Here is a 26,359-nt window from a genome sequence, read left to right as displayed (position 1 = left end):
TGTAATCCCATAAAAGTTTACTGTTTGCGCATGGTTTCTGCCACCACTTCCGTTTCCATCTTTTTGCAAAGGAGCTGCAGTACTGCCACTGTAACACATGGTAACAGGACACCAAATGTGCCACAGAATAAACGTAAAATTCAACACAAAAATAACAATTCTGTCATTTACTTACCTTTATGACGTTTCAAACCCGTATGATTGACTTTCCTCTGTGGAACACAGAATATGTTAGATCATTCACGCTTATACTATGAAAGCATGTGGGGACCAAAGGCTGTCAAATACGTGTCAAAAAAGCACCTAAAAGTAGTCCATAGGACTCCTGCGCTATACAGTGCATCCAGAAAGTATTCACAGCACTTCACTTTTTCCACATTTTGTTATGTTACAGCCTTATTTCAAAATGGATTAAATTCATTATTTTCCTCAAAATACTACAAACAATACCCCATAATGACAATGTGAAAGACGTTTTTTGAAATCTTTGCAAATTTATTAAAAAAAAAATAAATGAAAAAAAAAAAAAATCACATGTACATAAGTATTCACAGCCTTTGCCATGACACTCAAAATTGAGCTCAGGTGCATCCTGTTTCCACTGATCATCCTTGAGATGTTTCTACAACTTGATTGGAGTCCACCTGTAATAAATTCAGTTGATTGGACATGATTTGGAAAGGCACACACCTGTCTATATAAGGTCCCACAGTTAACAGTGCATGTCAGAGCACAAACCAATCCATGAAGTCCAAGGAATTGTTTGTAGACCTCCGAGACAGGATTGTATCGAGGCACAGATCTGGGGAAGGGTACAGAAACATTTCTGCAGCACTGAAGGTCCCAATGAGCACAGTGGCCTCCATCCGTAAATGGAAGAAGTTTGGAACCACCAGGACTCTTCCTAGAGCTGGCCGCCCGGCCAAACTGAGCGATCGGGGGAGAAGGGTCTTAGTCAGGGAGGTGACCAAGAACCAGATGGTCACTCTGACAGAGCTCCAGTGTTTCTCTGTGGAGAGAGGAGAACCTTCCAGAAGAACAACCATCTCTGCAGCACTCCACCAATCAGGCCTGTATGGTAGAGTGGCCAGACGGAAGCCACTCCTCAGTAAAAGGCACATGACAGCCCGCCTGGAGTTTGCCAAAAGGCACCTGAAGGACTCTCAGACCATGAGAAACAAAGATTGAACTCTTTGGCCTGAATGGCAAGCGTCATGTCTGGAGGAAACCAGGCACCGCTCATCACCTGGCCAATACCATCCCTACAGTGAAGCATGGTGGTGGCAGCATCATGCTGTGGGGATGTTTTTCAGCGGCAGGAACTGGGAGACTATTCAGGATCGAGGGAAAGATGAATGCAGCAATGTACAGAGACATCCTTGATGAAAACCTGCTCCAGAGCGCTCTGGACCTCAGACTGGGGCGAAGGTTCATCTTCCAACAGGACAACGACCCTAAGCACACAGCCAAGATAACAAATGAGTGGCTCCGGGACAACTCTGTGAATGTCCTTGAGTGGCCCAGCCAGAGCCCAGACTTGAACCCGATTGAACATCTCTGGAGAGATCTGAAAATGGCTGTGCACCGACGCTCCCCATCCAACCTGATGGAGCTTGAGAGGTCCTGCAAAGAAGAATGGGAGAAACTGCCCCAAAAATAGGTGTGCCAAGCTTGTAGCATCATACTCAAAAAGACTTGAGGCTGTAATTGGTGCCAAAGGTGCTTCAACGAAGTATTGAGCAAAGGCTGTGAATACTTATGTACATGTGTTTTTTTTTTTTTTTTTAGTTTTAATAAATTTGCAAAGATTTCAAACAAACTTTCACATTGTCATTATGGGGTATTGTTTGTAGAATTGAGGAAAATAATTAATCCATTTTGGAATAAGGCTGTAACATAACAAAATGTGGAAAAAGTGAAGCGCTGTGAATACTTTCCGGATGCACTGTATATCTTACTATTTCAGCTTCTCAATGTAACTACAGTACACAACATTAGATTACACATACTGTCCTGGTCATGCATCATTTTATATCAGATTGCCTATAAAAATGCTTTAACTAGGCTTTTACTTGGAACGGTCCCGTAGAGGACAGGGACGGAATTTTTTTCTGAAATACTTTTGCGTTCCCTCACAATAAATTGACAATGGTTTTACTAAAATAACCATATTTAACCTTGATATTTGTAGTGAAACCATAATACTAATACAGGAAACTATGGTAATAAAGATCATAATTTTGTGGTTATTTTAATTTCACTACAAATACCATGCTATTTGTAGTAAAACTATAGTAACCACAAGATTAACCATGGTTACTATATGGTTTCTGCCAAAAAACATGGTTACTAAAACCATGGTTTCCATAAAACAAAACAAAAAAAATGGTCAGCCTAAAATAATCATGCTTACTACAATATTACTATAGAAAAAACATGTTTTCTGCCAAAAACTATGGTTACTACCACTGTTGAGTCACTCTAAAAAAGTCATTACTAACTACTAATTACATCTTCTACTGTGTAATTAGATTACTGTACTAATTACTCTGTCTGAAAAGTAACTGCATTACTAATTACTGCCTAAAACCCTGATCAACCTCGACCAGATGAAAAATACATGAAGGATAGGTATGAAAATGTTCTTTTAATTCTTTCAAATAAATCATTAATTATTCATGAACTGGCTAAAGAATTTAAGGGGGCAGCTTTAAATTAAGAAACATACATTTTAACAGACATTAAAATAGACAGTTTTACTATTGTTTTATATAGAATTGTTCTATAGTCTGTACAGTATTTAGTAACTGTAATTAAATTACTGAAATTAAAAGTAATCCCATACTTTTAGTATTAGTAATTAATTACTTAGTAATGCATTACACCCAACACTGATTACTACAGTCTACAATACTGGTAGCACTTTACTATAAGGTTACATTTGTTAACATTGTAAATACATTAGGTATCACTAACAATGAACAATATATTTTACAGTATTTATTGTTAATGTTAGTAAACAAAATAACATTGTTAGTTCATAGTGTATTAACTAATGTTAACATATGACTTTTGTTTAATTAAAAGTTGTACATGTAGAAATTAACATTAACCAAGACTAATAAATGCTGTACAAGTATTATTCATTATTAGTTCATGTTAACTAATGTTGTTTATTAATGTTAACAAATGTAGCTTTTTTTTTTTAAAGCATTACCACAATATTATTATACTAGTAAACCAGTTAAACTATGGTATTTGTATAGTAAAACCATGATACCCATAAAATGATTTTTATTACCATAGTTTTCATTTCCTGTATTATCACTATGGTTTCACTATGGATATCAAGGTTAAAATATGGTTACCATACTAAAACAATGGTAAATTTGTGAGAAAGCAAAAAAATAAAAAATAAATAAAAAAAAACCCACAACCCTCAACCCTGTCCTCTCAAGGGCTCCATAAATTTTAGACCAAGTTAATTGTTTATGGCAACTTTTTCTAACTGTAAAACGAATTATGGATGGGCACGATATGCATCGCTGTCAGATTGGCCCAAAGCAGACCCCTTACATCTGCGCATCCTGACCACACATGTGCTCAAACCATTAATCTTACGGCTTCATTCACAAATAACATAAAAACTGAACTTTTCAGGTAATGTTACAACTTGGGAAATTGACAGAGCTGATTTACCATTTTTTTCTTCATGTAGAGTTCCAGTTAATCTTCTGGAAAAGGCTGTATGTGTGACAGCAACACCATGACAAGAGTTTCCAGAAAACCAGAATTTATTCAAAGCACAATAGCAGTAGTGAAATACGTTAAAAGTTCAAGATTGGGGCCTGTGTAGCTCAGCAAGTGAAGACGCTGACTGTCACACCTGGAATCGTGAGAGTGACTCCAGCCAGGTCTCCTAAGCAACCAAATTGGCCCGGTTGCTAGGGAGGGTAGAGTCACATGGGGTAACCTCCTCGCGGTCGCTATAATGTTGTTCTCGCTCTCGGTGGGGCGTGTGGTAAGTTGTGGGTGGATGCCGTGGAGAATAGCGTGAAGCCTCCACATGCGCTATGTCTCCGCGGTAACGTTCTCAACAAGTCACGTGATAAGATGCGCGGATTGACGGTCTCAGACGCGGAGACAACTGAGATTCGTCCTCCACCACCCGGATTGAGGCGAGTCACTACACCACCACGAGGACTTAGAGCGCATTGGGAATTGGGCATTCCAAATTGGGGAGAAAACAAATAAAAAATAAAAACAAAAAAGGAAAAAAAGTTCAAGATTGAAATCCCTTGCAAGTTATTTATAACTGAATAAAAAATATTTATTGTTTCAAGTAACGGATAAAAGTTTACAATATGTGCCTTATTAACAATTACATATTTACAAACAGCATGAAAATGATAAACAGCACAACAGATAACATACAAATTATAAAGTTATTCCAAAGAGCGGCAGCAAAAGCGATTACTGCCGTATCAGTCTTTCCAATAGTTCACATCACTAAAGTGAAAATCCAAACACATCGTTATTTGGCTGCCGTGTGAGTGGTTGGCTTCTTAATAGAGTTCTCCACGACCCAAGGGTGCACCATGACCCCCTGGATGGGAAGTCTGTGCATGGGGTTGTGCTTCAGTAGTCTATTGATCAGATCTCTGCTGCCTTCACTCACATGTGCTGGATAAGTAAATTCAACCTAGAGAGAAGGAAGAGATGTGTTACACATGAAGTTATGGATTATAAGATACAGGGGTCCCACTCTTTTCAACCAATGAATTTCCATGCCCAAACATTTAGCCTTTCTTTCTGAAAATGGCCCCAAAAATCACAAAATCGCAAAAGTGCATTAAATGTGCAATGATGAGATGAATATTAGCGTTTTTCTGCCACAAGCCCGCAGATGCGTTGCAAGAGATGTGAAGAATGCAAGCTGCTCTCTGAAGGCGATTTATTTGGACACAAGCAGGTAAGAGAAATGCATTATACCATAATAATTGCGATCGGGAGCCTGCAAAGCAGCAAATTATCAGTCATCACAAGAGGTTCATTGAGTTCATATTAGCAGTGAAGCGTACTGGAGTTCACATGAACCGCACCCCAGACCACATTTTCAAGCGGACTCAGGTGCGGTTCCCAGGTGCGCACCAGAGTTCGGAAAACAGCGTTCACATTATCCAAACAAACCAAACTTTGTCATTCAAACCCGGGTGTGCACCAAAAGTTCCAGTGTGAAAATTCCCTGATATTTCCAGGTTTTCCATGACCAAGGGGACCCTGTAGATAACTGAAAAACTGCCAGATTTCCAGAATCACCAAGAAGAATGTTAGTGATATTTCATGCACGTCTCATAAGCGTCATTATACAAGTGCCACATAAAAACTTGTAAATACATTAGGTGCAACTTCAGAGCTTTCTTATTTCTTCTCCAGTTTAACTCATATGGGTCACGACAAAGCCAACGTACAACAGTATTTTTTAGTTTGTTAGTGATTTAATGCCATGCCAGCCTCCATGGCCATTTTTATGGCAAAAAAACAAGTTAAAACAAAAAGGTATGGTGAGCAAAAACCTATAAAGAAAAACTGATTGAGGACCAAATTTATTATTTAGTCAAGTGTCACAAAACAGGATGCATTTATATAAATATAATAATAAAAGTGAATAAGCCTTAAAGAGATAGTTCACCTAAAAACAGAAATTCTCATCATTTATTCACCCTCATGCCATCTCAGATGTGTATGACTTTCTTCTGCAGAACACAAATGAAGATTTTTAGAAGAATATTTCAGCTCTGTAGGTCCATACAATGCAAGTGAATGGTGACCAGAACTGTGAAGCTCCAAAAAGCACATAAGTCAGCATAAAAATAATCCATAAGACTCCAGTGGTTTAATCCATGTATTCAGAAGTTTTATGATAGGTGTGGGTGAGAAACATCAATATTTAAGTCCTTTTACTATCAATCTCCACTTTCACTTTATGCACAAAGAATGCAAATAGCCAAAAACAATTGTTGGAAGTTAAAGTGAAAGTGGAGATTGATAGTAAAAAGGACTTAAATATTGATGTTTCTCACCCACACCTATCATAAAACTTCTGAATACATGGATTAAACCACTGGAGTCATGGATTATTTTTATGCTGCCTTTATGTACTTTTTGGAGCTTCAAAGTTCTGGTCACCATTCACTTGTATTGTATGGACCTACAGAGCTGAAATATTCTTCTAAAAATCCTCATTTGTGTTCAGCAGAAGAAAGTCATACACATCTGGGATGGCATGAGGGTGAATAAATGATTAGAATTCATTTTTAGGTGAACTATCCCTTTAAAAAGTCTGTGAATTTATTTGGACAGACAATAAGTTACTAAAGAGTCAGAGGCCACTATAAAGTAATTTTTAATAACTCAGGATAATGACATTTCTGCACTAGTCTGATGTTGGGTTGACAAGCTCAAAGATCCTAGAAAGTTTTGGCCTGCACACACCGTTGGACCTGACAGCTCCTGTAATGATCCACTTCTTTGATTCGGAGTGATCTATGTGTGCACTATTAGAGAGATGCAGCACAAGACTTACTCTGGAAATCTTGCGGTAAGTTTCCTCATGACTCTTGGTTTCAAACGGTGGACGGCCGACCAGAAACTCATAGCAGAGCACTCCAAGACTCCACAGATCCACCTTCTCATCATGAGTTTTGCCTTCAATCATCTCTGGAGGAAGATAGTCCAGTGTTCCACACAGTGTTGATCTCCTGATAGTCATTGACATATGCACGATAAATTAAAATGACAGAAAACTCAGCGACTGTACAACAGAGGAATGAGCTGCATAAAAACAATAGATATCCTACATTATTATTTTCACAATGACTAGACCTCACCTGGATGATGGAGTGTGCACAGACCACCCAAAGTCTGCGATCTTCAGCTCTCCATTGGCACCCAGCAGCAGATTCTCGGGTTTAATGTCTCTGTGGATCACGTTCTTTGAGTGACAGTAGCTCAAAGCATCTGCAAGCTCCATTATATACTGCACACAAATGAAGCACAAAAAACTATTCATGGCAATTCTTATAATGCGTTATAATACAAGACATCTGGTTTGACTGTGTGTCTTACTGTGGCACTTCTTTGGTCATCAAACGTTCCGCAGCGCTGGAGTTCTCCATACAGTTCTCCTTTAGGAGCAAACTCCAGGATGAGATAAACACGGGCCGTGTCGTGGAAGTAACCATAGAGACGCAGGATGTTTGGATGTCTGAAAGGAGAGGATGTCCATGAAATTAATTCACCTCATATTACACAATGTAATGTAAGACTATAAACACTGTGGCTTCAGAGTTTCTGTTGAAGTTCTAATCCCCGTTGGGCTGAGCGATATAGCTACAAAATTATATCTTTTCTAGCCTATTGACCATATACATCTGTATAATTATGTATTTGCTCTGAAATTACTTAAATTTGTTTAATCGAGGAACCATAATTTCTTCCAGAAACGTAGATTAAAAATGTTAAAGTAAAATCAAAAGGCAAATTTTCAACAGTTTTGTACTATCAGCGTGCTACTGCGCACTAACAAAGCGCTAGGGCCGCGTGCTACTGCGCGACGATAAAGCGCTAGGGCCGCGTGCTACTGCGCGACGATAAAGCGCTAGGGCCGCGTGCTACTGCGCGACGATAAAGCGCTAGGGCCGCGTGCTACTGCGCGACGATAAAGCGCCAGGGCCGCGTGCTACTGCGCGACGATAAAGCGCCAGGGCCGCGTGCTACTGCGCGACGATAAAGCGCCAGGGCCGCGTGCTACTGCGCGACGATAAAGCGCCAGGGCCGCGTGCTACTGCGCGACGATAAAGCGCTAGGGCCGCGTGCTACTGCGCGACGATAAAGCGCTAGGGCCGCGTGCTACTGCGCGACGATAAAGCGCTAGGGCCGCGTGCTACTGCGCGACGATAAAGCGCTAGGGCCGCGTGCTACTGCGCGACGATAAAGCGCCAGGGCCGCGTGCTACTGCGCGACGATAAAGCGCCAGGGCCGCGTGCTACTGCGCGACGATAAAGCGCCAGGGCCGCGTGCTACTGCGCGACGATAAAGCGCCAGGGCCGCGTGCTACTGCGCGACGATAAAGCGCCAGGGCCGCGTGCTACTGCGCGACGATAAAGCGCTAGGGCCGCGTGCTACTGCGCGACGATAAAGCGCTAGGGCCGCGTGCTACTGCGCGACGATAAAGCGCTAGGGCCGCGTGCTACTGCGCGACGATAAAGCGCTAGGGCCGCGTGCTACTGCGCGACGATAAAGCGCAGGGGCGTCAAAGCTCTTTAGGAAACATAGTGGGCAAATAAAAAGCACAATCATTGCAAAATTAAAGATATTGCTTAATATTACATCAGACATAACATTGCAATTATATCATGAATATTCAATATATCGCCCAGCCACACATCCCAGATTTCATTCATTAGGAGATTACTGTACCTGAGATGGGACTGGATCTCCACCTCTCTCCTCAGCTGATGCTCCACACCGGCTTTCTCCAGCTGCTTTTTAAACAGAACCTTGAGCGCCAGAATGAATTTCGTCTGACGTTCTCTGGCCAGATACACGCTACCAAACTTCCCTTTGCCCAGAGCTCGGCCGATGTCAAAGTTCTCTAAACTCCACGCTTTACTGAAGAACACAACACACGGAGGAGCTTAGTAATGAAGGTTCATTACAGATCAGGAATTGTGTTTTTGAAAATGTACAGAAATACACAAAAGCTTTTTGTTCGAACAATAAAAATGTTCCATTAAACATGGATTGGATCTGTTGACAGGCCAGGAAGATAACCTTTTTTTATATCAAAAATCATGTTATTTTGTTAACATTTTTGCACTTCTGTTTCACTTAAAAACAGAACTCCCATTTTACATGTTTGTACTAATATATATATATATATGATAGAACATTATATTTATGCATGTTGGGAAATTCCACAGAAATGTCAACCACATTATGGAAAAATAAAGTTACCAAAAGGAACAAAACGCCCTTTTAAGTTCTATTTTGGCATAATGGATAATGCCGTCCGGCGCGCTAGAGGGCGCCGCTTGCTTACACAATGCTGACTGCAGTCTCGTTTTAAACGCAGCCTTTCAAGCTTTTGTAATCGCACAAGACCATATTGCAATTTCAGTCCTAACTCAATCAATCGTGCAGCCTTCAAGGAAAACATACCAATGTCTCAGAAGTCAAAGTTTGATGGTTTCAAGGCGTTGATAATGATTTTACCTCAGCATGTATAGGCAAGTGACACTTTCACGACGGTTACGTCTGGAACAACGTTTTTTCCTCAATGTGAGAACGAGAAATACAAAATATTACAAGTTCTTAGGAATCATTATTTCTGGATGTGCATTTGAATTCAAAGAGCTTTTACGAAGTGTGTTGATAGAGCACCTATTATGGTTTTTCAAATATTACCTTTCATGTAGTGTTATTTAGCTGTTTGTGAATGTAAAAAAAGTGTGCAAAGTTTCAAAAATCAAAGTGCACGACAAATGAAGTTATTGACTCCCAAAAGAAAGAACCGATTCTGAACACCTGAAACGAGTCGTTAGTAATTCCAGACTTACTTCCTGTACTAACCTACGTAATTTGGTAACAAAAAACCCACCTCTGGTCTTCTTTGGCTGATCGAAACAGCTTTGACCCGCCCTCAAACACTACACTAAGCGGTAGACCAATCACAACAGACTGAGACATCTGACCAATCAGAGCAGAGTATGCTCTCTGAAAGGAGGAGTTTAGAATGAATCCTATAGTACGGATCATTGAAGTCATTTTTGACACTGGGGGAAAAAAAAAAAAAAAAAAGGTAATAATGCAATTTAAATTATGAGCAAATGAAAGTGTTTTTCGACCTTGGATGCATGTAAATCTATTGTATGAGACCTTTAAAACAAAATGAGGCACGTTTAAAAACCATAATAGGTGCTCTTTAAATATAAACTGAACCAGCATTTTTTCATATTGCCGTTTTCATGCTTAAAACCGATATGCCGATGGGTTTTAATTTGGTCAATAATTGGCCGATAAATATTGAGGGCCAACACATTGATGCGTCCCTAGTTTTTTTTAAACTATTTATAAAAAACGTTTTGGCTTATTTTAAAAAGGTCCTGCAGTGTGACCAATTTTTAAGTACAAATATATTCCATTAACTCTCAATATTAGCTCATAAATTCAATGCATAATTAACTTTAACCATTTTTCTATGTATTATCACCGGTCACACCACAGGACAACTACCTAAAGACAACTTAAGAATATTATAGTGTAAAATGCTGTATAATGTGCAAATGTAACATCATGAGCAAAAAATGGCTAGATATGTAAATGTACAAATCGAGATTTATTTTTCAAAGTTACCTAATGGTTCAAAACTCTGATGATTAAAGTATGTAAACAACCATGACAGCTAAAGGATGTGGAAATAACTTACTTGGCACTATTTGACATTCCATTAGAAGGTGTTTCTGAAAAGATAGAAAGCGAGAATTTAATTATTCTCTGTTTTGTCAGAGTCAATTTAAAAGTTATGAGGACAGACACATCTATGAGGATCTTACGGTGAGGTTTGTCCCGTTTGCTGGATTCAGCTGCAGAAACAGTGTTCTGGATGTTTGGTTTTGGTTGGTTCTGTGGTGGTTTATTTTGTGTTTTGACTTGCTCAGGGTTGATGTTCTGGTTCCCAGGACAGGACTTTTTCACAGGAACTGTGTGTGTAACGGGTTTCTGCTGACTTGCTGTCCGCTGAACCCGCTGTGGTCCTTGTGCCGTGCCCAGAACATGCGTGTGAGGTGTCGTTACAGGCTTCTGAACGCCCTGTGCAACTGGAACTCTTTTGGGTCCACCAGCAGATATCTGCAAAACATACACAAAACTCCGTTTAACCACAGAAATGCATAACTTTCGGTGCCTGGGTAGCTCAGCGAGTATTGACATTGACTACCACCTCTGGAGTTCGAATCCAGGGTGTGCGGAGTGACTCCAGCCAGGTCTCCTAAGCAACCAAATTGGCCCGGTTGCTAGGGAGGGTAGAGTCACATGGGGTAACCTCCTCGTGGTCATGATTAGTGGTTCTCGCTCTCAATGGGGCGTGTGGTAAGTTGTGTGTGGATTGTGGAGAGTAGCATGAGCCTCCACATGCTGTGAGTCTCCGCGGTGTCATACACAACGAGTCACGTGATAAGATGTACGGATTGTCGGTCTCAGAAGCGGAGGCAACTGAGACTTGTCCTCCGCCACCCGGATTGAGGCGAGTAACCACACCACCACGAGGATCTACTAAGAAGTGGGAATTGGACATTCCAAAAAGGGGATAAAATTAAAAAATAGAAATGCTTAACTTCACCTCCTAGAACACATGTGGGTCATAGATGGATACAGTTAGATGCATATTCTTTATAACAGTTAATGTGATAAATTATAATGTAAATCAGTTTGAATACAAGTGTCTGCTTAAGTGACATTTTGCCATTTACCGTATACTAAACGTAAATCTGAGCATGATATTTTTAATTAACTATGTAATTGCATACTGATAATAGATGGGAAATAATGTGGACACACACAGAAATTACAAGGGTATTATTATAAATATAGTTAAATGTGGAAACAATTAGTACACACAAAATCAAAGAAACTCCATAGGTTTATTAGATTTTTAAAAATGACGCCTGACATCATGCATTTTAGGTGAACTACATTTAAATAAAGCTGTGATGATTTTGCTTAGTGATAACCACCGGTCTATTAATAAATGTGTACTTAATATACATCACATTGTCTCACACTAAAGACTATATTATATGCAGTTTCTCTTAAATACCTTCTCATTTTCAGGTCGCTGAATTTCCAGGTCTTTGCTTGATTTAGTTCTTGCAGCAGAATCCATATCTTGGAATTAAAACGACACATTAACACACACAAAAGACATCACAACCACATCAGGGAGAGATTAAAATATTAAAAATACAATATTGTGTACATTTGCATTCAGTTAAATGCCCCAATAACGCGTATTAAACACCATTCGGGTGGATTACAAATGAATGAGTCCATCTGAACACATGTTGACAGACTCAAATAAACTACATCTGTACAAATTACGAGTTAAATGTAACACTCTCGTGCTACAATGAATCAATCATTACCTCCAATCCTCCTCAAAACACGGTTATAAACACGATTATTTCCCCCACGCCGTGTTAATAACCCTTGAAAATCACCATTCGCTAAATCGCTCGTGTGTGATGTTTAATATCGAAAGGATTCATCAATAAATAAATGTAATTGCTCAAGAAGACAACGCGTTCACCGCCTGCGCTCGTGATACTGGCCTGTTTGATTTCAAATATCCCCGTTTAAATACCTTTAAATATTCTCTGATCGCTGATTGGTCAGATGGCACTGTTGGCAGGAATCCTATTGGCTGTTTCAGAAGCCTTCAAGTGACGTCATGGACCCGTAAGTAAAGCTGGGAAAATGGGCGGATACCAATCGCAAGTGATCATCCCTATGCCCTACTCACTACGAGGGACAGAGCTCTTGATATGGGTACTTTGACGGGAGAATGGTATTACAGTTCGAATGTACCCTTCACTAAAAGTCTTGTGAAAGGGCCCTTTGTGAAAAAATGTATTACTGTACTTTTGTTTGGAACGACTCTTCGAGTGGCGTCCCCTTCCTGAAGTGACATTCAAGGGCGCAAAAATGCCATTTTAGCCACACCCACAATGTCATATTGAAGAGCGACCAGCAGATGGCGGAAGGATACATACTTTTACATACACGCAATTGAAAATAATAAACTAAAATATATAATTACATTACATTTAATTACATTTATGTTTACATTAAAAATGGATATGTTTAACTGGTTCTACTGGTAATACCTGTTACTTATGTGAGTGGTTCTTCCTGCAGGTGGTGCTTGGCCGCTCACAGAGTATCTCACGAAACTTTTCGTCTTATTAGACATGTGCGCACCATAAAGTAGCTTAGTTTAAATATATATATTATAAGTGTTTTACCTGAGACGAAACAAATTAAATTCGCCCCTGCAAAGTCAATAAAAGGATTTTACAATCATCACAAACATCCGTGATTGAGCCATCCTCAGCAGCGCTGAGAAAAGTAACGGGTATCACATGACAGCGCCGGCTGGACAATAATTTGCATATGAATAATGACAATAACCATCTTCAATAAACATTAGATTGAAAATACACAGTTTTATGTTAAAACAGGAAAAGTCTACATTTTCAAACCCCTCCCCCATCCTATTTTCTTACATTAATCAACACTGAAATGAAAATATACCAAAGGCTTTCTAGCAAGTCAGTCCACTGTCGGCCATCTTTGGAACGCTCTCGGGAGGCTATTTCCAGTCATGCCAGTACAGCTCCTATATACTTGAATGGAGAAAGATTGAAATCTCCACAACGGTTGGTCAAGATTACTATCAAAGGACATATTTAAAATCAGCAGTAAAATCTGACAACACTGGTATCACAAAGTGTGCTTCTTTACCACAGATTACGCTAAAACACGTAATTTTCCCGGTTTGTATAGCTAATGCGCATGCGCGATCTCGAGGTCATTGACAGGCGATGTCTGTATCTGAAAGGTGATTGGCTCTTTACCTGTAAGGCGGGACTTTCTTTCTACATCCGTTGACTGCCGTTGGGCGCTCCAATTTCTCCCATTGATTTTAATAGAAGTGGCCTGTCTCTGCTAAATAATCTCTGATTACACCCAACTCATTTCAATCATTTGGGTTTAGTTGGCTTCAAATCATTTCTCTAAAGGGTTTCAAATATATCCACATATTTATGATTTGTTCATGCTGTTAATATTTTATAATATTGTATATTTTAACTACACAAATGTCCATTGGTGCACTAAATTTAAAAGACACGTATCCATTACAAAAATTACTGCGGTGGTACTATGGTATAGTGATTGTATCAGATGGTAATATCATAGCCCTTGTCACTTGTCACGGACTTGGATGCATTTTTACTTGGACTCAAGCCTTTGGGTCTCGGGAGTCCAGCCGAGCCCATGGCATTTGATTTGTGATGCAACGAATAAACAAAATACATAAATGAAAATAACGAAACAGAAATAAATGGACACTCTGTCTGACGTCGTAGACGTAGCCAAAGTTTGTTTCACCATGTTGAGCAAACACACCTGCAGATTCAACCAATACGCTTGAATGTTACTATGGAGACCAGGGGTGGACTGGCTATAGCGGACTGCGATATGCAGAAATGTGCAGCGACAAATGGGGCAGAACGGGTGGTGACAGGCTGAAACAGGCTGCCGTGTTATGCCAAATGGGCAACGACTGGCTGAAGGAGACTCTTCCCAATCCCGCCCATGATGGAGACTGCTGTATAACATCGATTACCGAGGTGGCTGTTTTTATCGATTATCGCGGTTTCATCGTGGTTAAGAACTTCATTAAGTCAAGTCACCCACATCATGTCTCTTACAGTTTACTAAAACAACATATCAAAATAAACATTCAGAAAAATATTGTTAATATTGGCTATTCAGTCTTTTTAGGTGTAATGCATCCACACATGTAGGCATCTGTAGTCTCTTGTGGTCCACACAGTGTTGTCAACTTAAACTGGTCCTTGATTAATTAACTGGAACTTTCTAAATAGTCGGGAATTTTTTTTTTTATTGATAAAGCAACAGCAACTCTGAAAATCAGATAAACAGCACCTATTTTAAAAGCATTGACGAGCTGCTTAAAATATGTTATTTGACATTTTTTTCCACAGTAAAATGCGCAATGAAATATGAAGTTATTTTGGGCAATGAAATGTTTTGTTTATTAATTAATTACAGATTGGGTGACCAGTCATCCCGGTTTATTACACAATTTTGTTGTGTCGCACGCTGATTTGACGATACATTCATTCTAGTCTAGTCTAGTCAGCTGAAATGTGTCTGGTTACCATGGCAATGACGTCATGCGCTCTTGGTCATCCTGTCAGTCAGCGCAAATGCCTAAAATAATGCAAAAATGGGTTTTCAACAACGAGCTGAAAGAAGCCGATCCATGTCTTCGAGCAACATGTGAAAATGTAAGCGGATCAAGTGGGGTTCTGAACTCGCGTCTACATTGGTACAGCTAGTAAAAACATGCATCAAACATCCACACCAACGCAGACTTGTTTTTTTTTTCAGATATGCAGCCAATTGACTCCAGCCAGGTCTCCTAAGCAACCAAATTGGCCCGGTTGCTAGGGAGGGTAGAGTCACATGGGGTAACCTCATCGTGGTCGCTATAATGTGGTTCTTGCTCTCGGTGGGGTGCGTGGCGAGTTGTGCGTGGATGCCGTGGAGAATTGCGTGAAGCCTCCACATGCGCTACATCTCTACGGTAACACACGCAACAAGTCACGTGATCAGATGCGCGGATTGACGGTCTCAGACGTGGAGGCAACTGAGACTCGTCCTCCGCCACCCGGATTGAGGCGAGTCACTACGCCACCACAAGGACTTAGAGCGCATTGGGAATTGGGCATTCCAAATTGGGGAGGAAAAAAAAGACTCAGACTCGACTAAGGTGGACTCGAACACTAACACTAACTCATACAGTACTACAGAAACGTAAAATAGTACTACCATGGTACATGTCCAAACAGCATGGTAGTACCAATCAGTGTTGGGTATGTTACTTAAAAATAGTAATCCACAACAAATGACTAATTATTTATCTAAAATTGTAATCAAATTACTTAACTTAAAAGTAATCACATTACTAATTACTTTACTTTTAAGTTACTTTCTAAAACACTTTTCTGCTTAAATTTAAAATGTCTAAATTTCTTTCTTGTTCATTGTTACACAAATCATATACTCACATTTCTACTTCACAATGACTCATAACGAGGCCAAAATTAATGTATTTCACATAATAATCCATTAGAAATAAGCATAACCCTACAATGTATTTAAAAGTAATTAAATTAAACGTCAGTAACTGTAATCCAATTACAAGAATTTTAAATTGTATGCATTACACAACTTTTTTGATTTAAAAGTAATTAGATTACAGTAACTAATTACTTTGAATTTGGATTACACCCAACACTGCTACCAATGTACTAGAATAATTTAAGCTCTCTTTACTTTTCAAAAAAGCAAACCAGACACAGTGTTATTTTGAACGTTAGTTTATTTCAGTATCTTTAAACGGCTTTCATTGGCTGTGCTCTAGGATTGAGAATGGATGATTGACAGGTGTCATTCTCCATTTCTGCCATTTCAGTGGCCTTTTATTATAACTAGTACCTACTCTAAGATGGACTACAGATGTTAAAATTATATCTAAAATACCTCAGCGTTTCCACCAATTTGAGAAAAAAAAAAAAACACTGTGACAAACTATTTACATTCTGCATAAATATGTTAAATGCAATAGTTTAATTTTACAGTTAGTCACAATGTTCCAGAGAAGTAAACTCAGTGGCTCTTCAATGCAAATTCAATTCAAAAGGGAAAAAAATCAAATAAGATACACAACTATCCGTAGAGGTTTTTGCTGCTTGATAGTGTTTGTGCGGAAGTAATATATCCACAAACAGAACTTTACCATCTTCATGTGTTCACAAAGACAGTCACTGTTACATTCAGTTAATACATCCTGTCCAACATGAACTTCTTAATTGATATTTATTTGCATATTGAGGTTTTTACCATCACTGACAATGAAGATGTTGAAGTTGTGATTTGTGGATGCATGTAACCAAGGCATTAAATGACATAAACCTTCAAAATATAAATAAATAAATTAAATGTTTTTCACCCTCTTAAATCTAACACTGCAGACTGATAGTTGCACCAGCGCATTTTGGCCTTGGGTTTGGATTCAACATTAAAACTGGCCTTTCTTTTGTTAAAATCAAGCCAAGTCCCCATAATTAGCAGAATATGGAACATTCTTGCATTACTTAACTTACAAAGTCAAGACAATAACATCCTGTTCAATGTGCAAAACATACTGTTATTCTTTCTGTAACCCTCTAGAAAATGCATGGTGCAACAAGAGCATGCTGTAGTTTAGTATATAGTGCTCAGTGTCTTATTTACTCTGAAGGAGGCACTGTTTTATCATGTGACGTTTCTGAAGAATCCGATGACAGAGATTTAATGAGCAGCTCCGTATCAGCCCAATACAACAAACACACACAGATACACACATGTTATAAAGAACTGAGATACTTCTGAGATGGTCCTCCACAATTATTCAGATTAAAACTACTTGTCTGGATTAGTTTGTTCCCTTCCTTGATGTGCAAGTATTATGAATATAATGATACTAAAAATAAATATTTTAACAATATTAATAACTTTCAAGTGTATAAGTGCTGGTGAAGCAACTGCCCAGCGCATCCTTGCAAGCGGACTCTTTGCCCTCTGATGGTTAGAGTGGCATGTAACAGAGTTTAAGTTGGCCGTGTTTGGCGAACAGATACAACAAGCCATGCTGCACTGTATACGGCCAGTGCGTACCCAATCAACACTCTTATACAGGCCAATACCTTTTCAAATATGAACTATTTCCAAGAACAATCTGTATGACACAGGCAACATCGAGATATTCTTTGAGTCGAGCTGTGCAACTGTCCAGTTATACGATACATTAAAATTGCAAATAGTTTGAGAGTTTCTTATATTTGTTGACCGAACGTCCTTCCCCTTCATGTTCTTGTCGTGCGTCAACAGCACCGTTAGTCCCGGAGTTCTCTTTCCTCTCTCTGTCACGTAATGCACCCCGTTTGCCTCTAATGTAGACGCTTGAATGTGAGGGGGATACAGAGGATAAACTTCCGGGATCGAAAAAAGATGCAGTGAAGTGCAGCGACAGAGAGGAAGGCTGTGTGATGTCACAGGAGCGTTCATTTTTCCATGACCGCAGCGGCCATGGGCGTTCTCATGGTTCCCCTCGTTGTGATGGCCAACTCTTCGATCTCGATGTTCAAACGTCTGATCACCCACTCCATCGCCTCACGACCCTGCACACAGTGAACGCTGATTAACAACATGGTACAAGAAACACGTCGTTGGCTTCTATTACTTCATTACTTAAAGGTGGTGATTATCTTTCAAACGAGCTCACACACAAGGTAATCAGATGCATAGATCATTAGATAATCCACATGAAGCACAATGTTACATATGGCCACCAGGAGATGGCGCCAAATACATGACACAGACTCAATGATGACACAAATGACACAGAATGAAACTCATTCTGTGAAATCTCATTACTAAAATCATGTCTGCATGCTATGCAAACCTTTAGTCATTGTTGTGTTTGCATGTGTAATTATTAGGGGTGTAACGATTCATCGATCTGGATCGATGCATCGATCCAATAACCAACGATCCAATGTTATCGATACAACACGTAAATATCGATATAGACATTTTTTTTTAAGATGTACCTTTATTTTAATACTCTCACGTCAGCCTACCACACCTGGAGTTCGCTAGTTCGAATCCCAGGGCGTGCTGAGTGACTCCAGCCAGGCTTCCTAAGCAACCAAATTGGCCAGGTTGCTAGGGAGGGTAGAGTCACATGGGGTAACTTCCTCGTGGTCGCTATAATGTAGTACGTTCTCGGTGGGGCGAGTGGTGAGTTGAGCGTGGATGCCGTGGTGGATGGCGTGAAGCCTCCACACGTATTATGTCTCCGTGGCAACGCGCTCAACAAGCCACGTGATACGATGCATGGGTTGGCGGTCTCAGACTGGAATTCGTCCTCCGCCACCCGGATTGCGGTGAATCACTACGCGACCACGTGGACTTAAAAGCACATTGGGAATTGGGCATTTCAAATTAGGGAGAAAAAAAAAAAAAAGGTACTATCATGTCAGCCACGTCTGTACGCATTTCTGTCAGGCATTGAAGCAACCTTATTGCATTCATTTGACTTTATGAGCGCTAAATATGCTTTTCATGTGGGACAAGGATGTGCACGGGGTCTTTGAAGCCAAATTGTTTGCAGATTACATTTTTCTGCTCTGTGTCGGCTTTTGTGAACCTACAACACAGATGTCGCACCTGTTTTAATAACAAGCTCCTTTTCATTTTCATGACTTGTCTGGGAGTCGTCCCATTCTATGGAGATGTCTTTGTCCATTAGGGTTTTCTCTTAGTCAAAAATGACTGAGTAGCGCGAGTGATCCCGCTCTGCGCTCTCCTGTAAATATCGGGAAGCCTGCTGGACTCACCCGCACTTCCGTGCTCTAGAGAAAGCGCAGACATGAAACACAGATGCACGTGTCAGAAGCGCCGAACGCAAGATGAACGTCATTGAATTTGCTTTGGCAGCCGTTGAAATTTGTTTAATGCATAAAAACCCTGTCCATGTTTCTTCAATTCTCTCAGTCTCAAGCTATCGTAGGACTTCAGAAGACTTGGAATATAGCCTAATACTTTTACTGTGCTTTGTTTCATTTTATTATGAACAAGAACACTCTGGGACATTCTGCTAAACATCTCCTTGTGTTCCACAGAAGAAGTCAGTGATATGAGATTGGAGTTTGGGATTGAGTTATGACAGAATTATCATCTTTGAGCTCAGTGTGTTGTAGTTTGCTCACCTTTCCTGCATTGGTCGAGATGGTGGAGGCCATTAATCCCTCAAGATAGCTGCTCAGACTGACACCCTTCACAGAGATGATGGCTTCCTGAGTGAGCATAGTTCTGAAAGACAGTCAGGAGCTTCATCAGAAACATGTCAAGACATATCTCAATGAGATACAACACATCAACAGATGTTTCAGAAGAAATGGTACAACATTAGCATAATTCATGTTGTTGTGGCTGTGTGTGATGTGCTCAGGCAGAATCGTACTTCTCTGGGTCGTCTGGGTGTGGTCTGTATGTTAGACGTTCATCCACAGATACCATGTTAGTGAAGGTGATCTAACGTGAGAAGAACATAGAGAATTATGGATGTGACACATTGTATGAGAATGTGTCTTAATTCAAAGCAACACCCACAACACAACTCAGTTCTACACAAAAGAACACATTCACACAAACACTCTGGATTCATGAAGAACGATTAAAGAAAGAGCTACAGAATATATAACATGAAAAGACTGAAGGGTGATGCTGTAATTACTGTCAAACAAATGACACCTGCTCTCATGCTTCAAAATAAAACAACTGGTTTTGATTTCAGTAATAATTAATGTATGTTTTCCTGTAAATAAAGCTGAAGTTGTTTTGTGCTGCTTACATTAGTGGACTGAAGTTCAAAGGTCTTCTCTTTAGGATCTACTACGGAGTGTTCCTGGATGTACATACATGTTCGTGCATTACCAATTATCTGCGGAAAAACATCAGAACAGCTTGATCAATATTTACATTCAATAATTACTGTGGGCTGCGCAGTTAATCACAAATCTTTTTCACACTGACGATATTCACCAATCAGAATACAGTGCACAAAAAGGTCCCAGTAAGAGACATGACACAGACTCAATGATGACTCAAATGGCACAGAATGAAACTCATTCTGTGAAATCTCATTACTAAAATCATGTCTGCATGCTATGCAAACCTTTAGTCATTGTTGTGTTTGCATGTGTAATTAGTTCTTATGTACAATTATTATGTTTTATTTGTTTGGAGATGTTTTTGGACACTATGATAAATTATATTTGTAATGCTATAACTTTTGATTGCTTTGTCATAGTTTCTCAGATACAGTTGACATGATTGGGAAGTTTTTCTGAGCCATCTTATTTACACCCAGAGATATATAATGTCAAATTAGAAAAATAATTTAAAAAAGTCAATTTTTGGCTACATTTTTTTGTGATTTTTCAGCAGTTTCTTAGGTGGAGAGTCTCAGAATGTATCATAATCTGTCATTAAAAAAATGTAAAGTTTTCTTTACAATGATACCAAACACTTGACCCTCCTTTTTTTTTTAGTTTTTTTGGTCACGTTATAAGCCTTTAATTTTGTGTATGTCACTGAAACAGGAAATCTTTAAAAACACCTTCAGAGCTTAAAGGGTTAATAAGCTCACCAAAAGACAAATGAACGTGATGTTTCAAGCTACATGCTTTCTGATCCACTATAAACAAGGTAGGAAACACCTGACTGAGCAACTCCATCTCATAGTTGAGCAACTGTACCCCTTTAAAAAAGTTATATGGGCTAATTATTTTAGCTTTAGAAACTGCAGTTTTCAATCATGCTTAATGGCTTTTCATCAAAACGTGACAAGAACAATAAGACTTAAAGCGCGTGCCGTTATCAGCTACTTTCTACTACTTTTTATCACTCTAAACTTTACAAACAGCTTCAGGAGGTGTAGATCGCAAAGTATGAGGGAATAATAATGTCCTGATCTAAGGGGGAGAGACTGAAACTGCACCAGCTGATGCACACTTCGTCACGGGACGCTCGTTCCTCGAGCGCACACGCTTAATGCAGCTAGATTATAACGTGATGACTCGAGAGTTATTGAATCACAATATATGTGTCACTGTGTGTTTTTTGTCGTGAAGAAAATTGGCAATACACAGCTTTATCAATGAGAGAGTTTGTTTTTTGTGAGTTAAAGATGGATTGAAGTGAACAGAAAGGTGAGAGAGTCTTCACCCCATTATAACACCGCAATAAAATACATTTATGATTTGTTTTTATTTTGGCTTGTTTTCCAATATAAATATCTGAAACGCCTTTAAAACAACGTACATTTACTTTAGCAGCTGTACTGCAGAAGAAAACATTTTTATCTGAGAATGTTGAATATAATATTAAAAATACAAATATATTAAAATCCTTCAAAAAAAAAAAAGATGCATTGACCTGAGAAGCAGCATATAAGATATTTAGACTTGCTTTTAGAGAATAGATCTTGAATATAAGTATATTTTGTCTTTACTGCACTCGCAGAAGTATAACCAAGTGAAAAATACACTTATATACAAAATACACTTAAATTTATGATACATTTTCTTAAAGTCTAAATATCTTATATGTTGCTTCTCAAGTAAACGTATCTTGTTTTAAGGATTTTTAGACCATTTTAAATGGAAAACAAGACAAAAACACATGATAAGAGGATTTTTTGCAGTGAATTTCTTTACTGAATTAAACTTAATAAAAACTATTTTTTCCTTTAATTCAGTGAATGTCATTTAGAGGTATTTTTAAAAGATGATTTTGTCCTCTTTATCGTTAGTAAGCACGTTTAATACAACCTTTTAACTCTGGGCGCAAGCTGAATAATCGGTTAAGAGCTAACGATTAATCGTCGCAATAATCGCCGAATAGTCGAATAATCGTTCTAATAATCATTCGATTAATCGATTATCAAAATAATCGTTAGTTGCAGCCCTAATTCCATACACATTCGACTGCTGAAAATGAAAAAATAAATTACCCCATTCTGCTCCTCTCTATTAAATAAAAAAAAAATTATAATAAAAAAACAATATAAAGGAACATGAATCAGATTATTTTGTAGAATAAGAGAAGTTCGTACAGATCTGACAATGGACGGCAGCCCCCACTCAGTGCTGAGCAGTCGTTTGCTGTGCAGACGCCCCTGTTGGTCCACATCACGATCCAACACATCCACTCCAAACACACTGGGGTTCATGGGGTTCGGGTACTTCTGCATGGCAGCTTTGGTCACTGTTTCCCATGGGTGACTGTAAAAGACAAACAGAGAAACACATTTAATAACTGAGTTGGGGGGGTGGTGGGCTGGGTATCTCAGCAAGTATTGACGCTGACTACTATCCACGGAGTCACGAGTTTGAATCCAGGGCGTGCTGAGCGACTCCAGCCAGGTCTCCTAAGCAACCAAATGGCCCGGTTGCTAGGGAGGGTAGAGTCACATGGGGTAACCTCCTCGTGGTCGTGATTAGTGGTTCTCGCTCTCAATGGGGCGTGTGATAAGATGTGTGTGGATCGTGGAGAGTAGCATGAGCCTCCACATGCTGTGAGTCTCCGCGGTGTCATGCACAACGAGTCACGTGATAAGATGCACGGATTGACGGTCTCAGAAGCGGAGGCAACTGAGACTTGTCCTCCACCACCCGGATTGAGGTGAGTAACCGTGCCACCACGAGGACCTACTAAGTAGTGGGAATTGGGCATTCCAAATTGGGGAGAAAAGGGGATTAAAATAAATAAATAAATAAAATAGAAATGTACATTATGAGTCTGGACATATCTACTCTCTTTATTTTTATTTTCCACATTAGAAGTAGAATTGTAGTTAAGTCATCAATCATATGAAATTATCTCTCAACCAACTTTAACATTTTAGGTTTGTAAAGAAATTGATACATTTGCACAATTTATATTTATCTACATACATAATTTCAAGTATTTAAGTATAAGGGTCAATGACTTTACGCTCGTTTTTTTTTGGTTTTTTTTCTGGTCCGAATCAAAGTTATTCAAAAATACATTACAAATACAATTCACACAAAACAACTAACTAAATACACCTCTACTATTATGAACATGCTTTCAATTTCTGAGTTAAAAGTCATTTTTATATTTTTTCTATATAGAATCATCCGGAGTCAGTAATAAATAAGTCAAGTGGGGTAACCTAATAACTGTATAAAGTATAAAAAATAAATAAATAAATAAAAATAAATTAAAAAAACCAAACACATTTTGATGTTTTCATGAAAAGCCACATTTTGTTCAGGTCATTTGGGGCAACCCTGAGAAAACTTCTTTAATCACAATTACATTACATTTGTGTAATATATATATATATATATACACACACACATACACACACACACACTGGTGGCCAAATGTTTGGAATAATGTACAGATTTTTCTGTTTCAGAAGGAAATTGGTACTTTAATTCACCAAAGTGGCATTCAACTGATCACACAGTATAGTCAGGACATTACTGATGTAAAAAAACAGCACTATCACTTTTTGAAAAAAGTAATTTTTAATCAAATCTAGACAGCAGTCATCACTCCAACACCTTATCCTTGAGTAATCATGCTAAATTGATCATTTGGTACTAGAAAATCACTTGCCATTATATCAAACACAGCTGAAAGCTATTTGGTTCATTAAATGAAGCTTAACATTGTCTTTGTGTTTGTTTTTGAGTTGCCACAGTATGCAATAGACTGGCATGTCTTAAGGTCAATATTAGGTCAAAAATGGCAAAAAAGAAACAGCTTTCTCTAGAAACTCATCAGTCAATCATTGTTTTGAGGAATGAAGGCTATACAATGCTTAAAGATTTCAAAGGTGTTCACTACAGTCTTCAAAGACAAAGAACAACTGGCTCTAACAAGGACAGAAAGAGATGTGGAAGACCAGATGTACAACTAAACTAGAGGATAAGTACATCAGAGTCTCTAGTTTGAGAAATAGACGCCTCACATGTCCTCAGCTGACAGCTTCATTGAATTCTACCCGCTCAACACCAGTTTCATGTACAACAGTAAAGAGAAGACTCAGGGGTGCAGGACTTATGGGAAGAATTGCAAAGAAAAAGCCACTTTTGAAACAGAAAAACAAAAAGAAAAGGTTCGAGTGGGCAAAGAAACACAGACATTGGACAACAGATAATTGGAAAAGAGTGTTATGGATCTTAACCCCATTGAGCTTTTGTGGGATCAGCTAGACTATAAGGTGTGTGAGAAGTGCCCGACAAGACAGACACATCTATGGCAAGTGCTACAGGAAGTGTGGGGTGAAATGTCACCTGAGTATCTGGACAAACTGACAGCTAGAATAACAAGGATCTGCAAAACTGTCATTGCTGCACATGGAGGATTTTTAGATGAGAACTCTTTGAAGTAGTTTAAGAAGTTCTGAACATTATTTTCAAATTGTAATAGTAATTTTTCACATTATTAATGTCCTGACTATACATTGTGATCAGTTGAATGCCACTTTGGTGAATAAAAGTACCAATTTCTTTCCATAAGAGCAAAATCTGTACATTATTCCACACTTTTGGCCGCCAGTGTGTATATATATATATATATATATTAGTAGAAAATGCTATAAATGTTTGTTTGTTTTTTTTAACTTATGAAACCAAATTGGGGACAATGATTAAATTTTTATGCTTGACACGTTTTAAAAATGTATCCTTTTCATCACCTTGGCCAACCTAGGTCAGTGATTTTTAAGGTTGTTAAGATCATGAGAAACATAAACTCAAGTTTTTACCCTTAATGTATGTCTAGAAACATGAGGTGACTTTAGTTTCATTTGTAAACAAGTAACACATCTGAGGAGTTTCTATAAGCGTTGCTAAGCAACGTAACAGACAAATGTGACAGTGTCTGTAATTACATAATGTGTCTCAGAACACTGCTTTGAATTACTGTAACATGACTGCAGGACATTATAAAATCAGCCAAACTAACAACATTATGTTCATTATTACAGAAAAAGGGGAACCGTCTGGCTCCTTCGTTCTGCACATTCCGTCAGCAGTCACATGACGTCATGACGCATGAATGTAGGGGAAAGGTCGCCTGTCCTCGCTGTCAAGGTGAGTTGCGCAATATAACGCACGCAGGGTCAGAGGTCATCATGCGACTCATTCAGTCTTCTTTATGACAATTGATGTAGTTCCAAAGTTAGCTTAATATCAATGACACTCAAAACGACGAGCTCAAGGACAATGTAACGGAGTCTTTATCTAGTTTATATCGCAAGCCTTCATTTATTCTTAAGGTGTAAAGACATTTTATTTTACTCATAACCACTCAAAGATGTTGCATAAGCAGCTAACTATTGTAACTCAACCGAGAGCTTCACTTTTACATTACAAACTCTTATGCACTATGAAATGAAGGCCCGATAGTGTCATATTAAATATCTCATTAAAGACGATGCCAGCTGTCAAATGATCACTTTATCGCATTACAATTAAACATAAGCCATTTACTAACTTGAAAATGTGCTCCGACGTCCAGATCTTCATGATTCTTGCTGTATTTGAGGTGTTTAGTGAGAAAAGAGCTGCAGCTCACTGTGACACCGCGCCGCTTCCGCCGGAACGCTGTAGCTCCGCCCACCAGTGACGCATGTGCGAGCGTAGCGCCTGATTCAACCAATCAGAGGCTAGTGGTCTGAATGGAAACTCTCTCGCCCTGGGAATGTGCGCATGTGTGGAGCAGAAGGATCATTACACGTGTGTGAGTTACATCACATATGTGTTTCCTGATTATACTGTACAGATAGTTTTGAGAAAGGTTACATGGCCTAATTTTTTTCAAGGACTTTAAAAAAAGGTCA

At 39.0% G+C, this 26,359-nt stretch overlaps 2 protein-coding genes across 3 annotated transcripts; both read right to left on the bottom strand.

Moving 5' to 3' along the window:
* Nucleotides 1–3,771: 3,771 nt before the first annotated feature.
* Nucleotides 3,772–12,389, bottom strand: aurka (aurora kinase A). Of its 2 annotated transcripts, XM_051706111.1 has the most exons (9): nucleotides 12,204–12,389; nucleotides 11,879–11,946; nucleotides 10,617–10,911; nucleotides 10,490–10,523; nucleotides 8,482–8,673; nucleotides 7,129–7,267; nucleotides 6,891–7,039; nucleotides 6,587–6,761; nucleotides 3,775–4,702 (listed from the first exon to the last, which is right to left on the bottom strand). In XM_051706111.1, exons 2-9 carry the CDS (start codon nucleotides 11,942–11,944, stop codon nucleotides 4,535–4,537), a joined length of 1,218 nt encoding a protein of 405 aa, XP_051562071.1. In that variant the 5' UTR covers nucleotides 11,945–11,946; nucleotides 12,204–12,389; the 3' UTR covers nucleotides 3,775–4,534. The 2 variants fall into 2 exon arrangements, with proteins under 2 accessions (XP_051562072.1, XP_051562071.1); XM_051706112.1 differs by lacking the exon at nucleotides 8,482–8,673 and having other exon boundaries at nucleotides 3,772–4,702.
* Nucleotides 12,390–16,240: 3,851 nt separating this feature from the next.
* On the bottom strand, nucleotides 16,241–26,137 carry prelid3b (PRELI domain containing 3). Its single transcript, XM_051706129.1, has 6 exons — nucleotides 26,014–26,137; nucleotides 22,595–22,763; nucleotides 20,330–20,419; nucleotides 19,940–20,010; nucleotides 19,686–19,788; nucleotides 16,241–18,092 (listed from the first exon to the last, which is right to left on the bottom strand). The coding sequence occupies exons 1-6, from the start codon at nucleotides 26,043–26,045 to the stop codon at nucleotides 17,976–17,978; spliced, it is 582 nt and encodes a 193-aa protein (XP_051562089.1). The 5' UTR covers nucleotides 26,046–26,137; the 3' UTR covers nucleotides 16,241–17,975.
* Nucleotides 26,138–26,359: the final 222 nt, after the last annotated feature.

The sequence above is a fragment of the Myxocyprinus asiaticus genome, chromosome 9, assembly GCF_019703515.2.
Source record: "Myxocyprinus asiaticus isolate MX2 ecotype Aquarium Trade chromosome 9, UBuf_Myxa_2, whole genome shotgun sequence".
NCBI lineage: Eukaryota > Metazoa > Chordata > Actinopteri > Cypriniformes > Catostomidae > Myxocyprinus > Myxocyprinus asiaticus.
The sequence above is the reverse complement of the archived record's forward strand: the minus strand, read 5'-3'. Positions and strand labels throughout refer to the sequence as shown.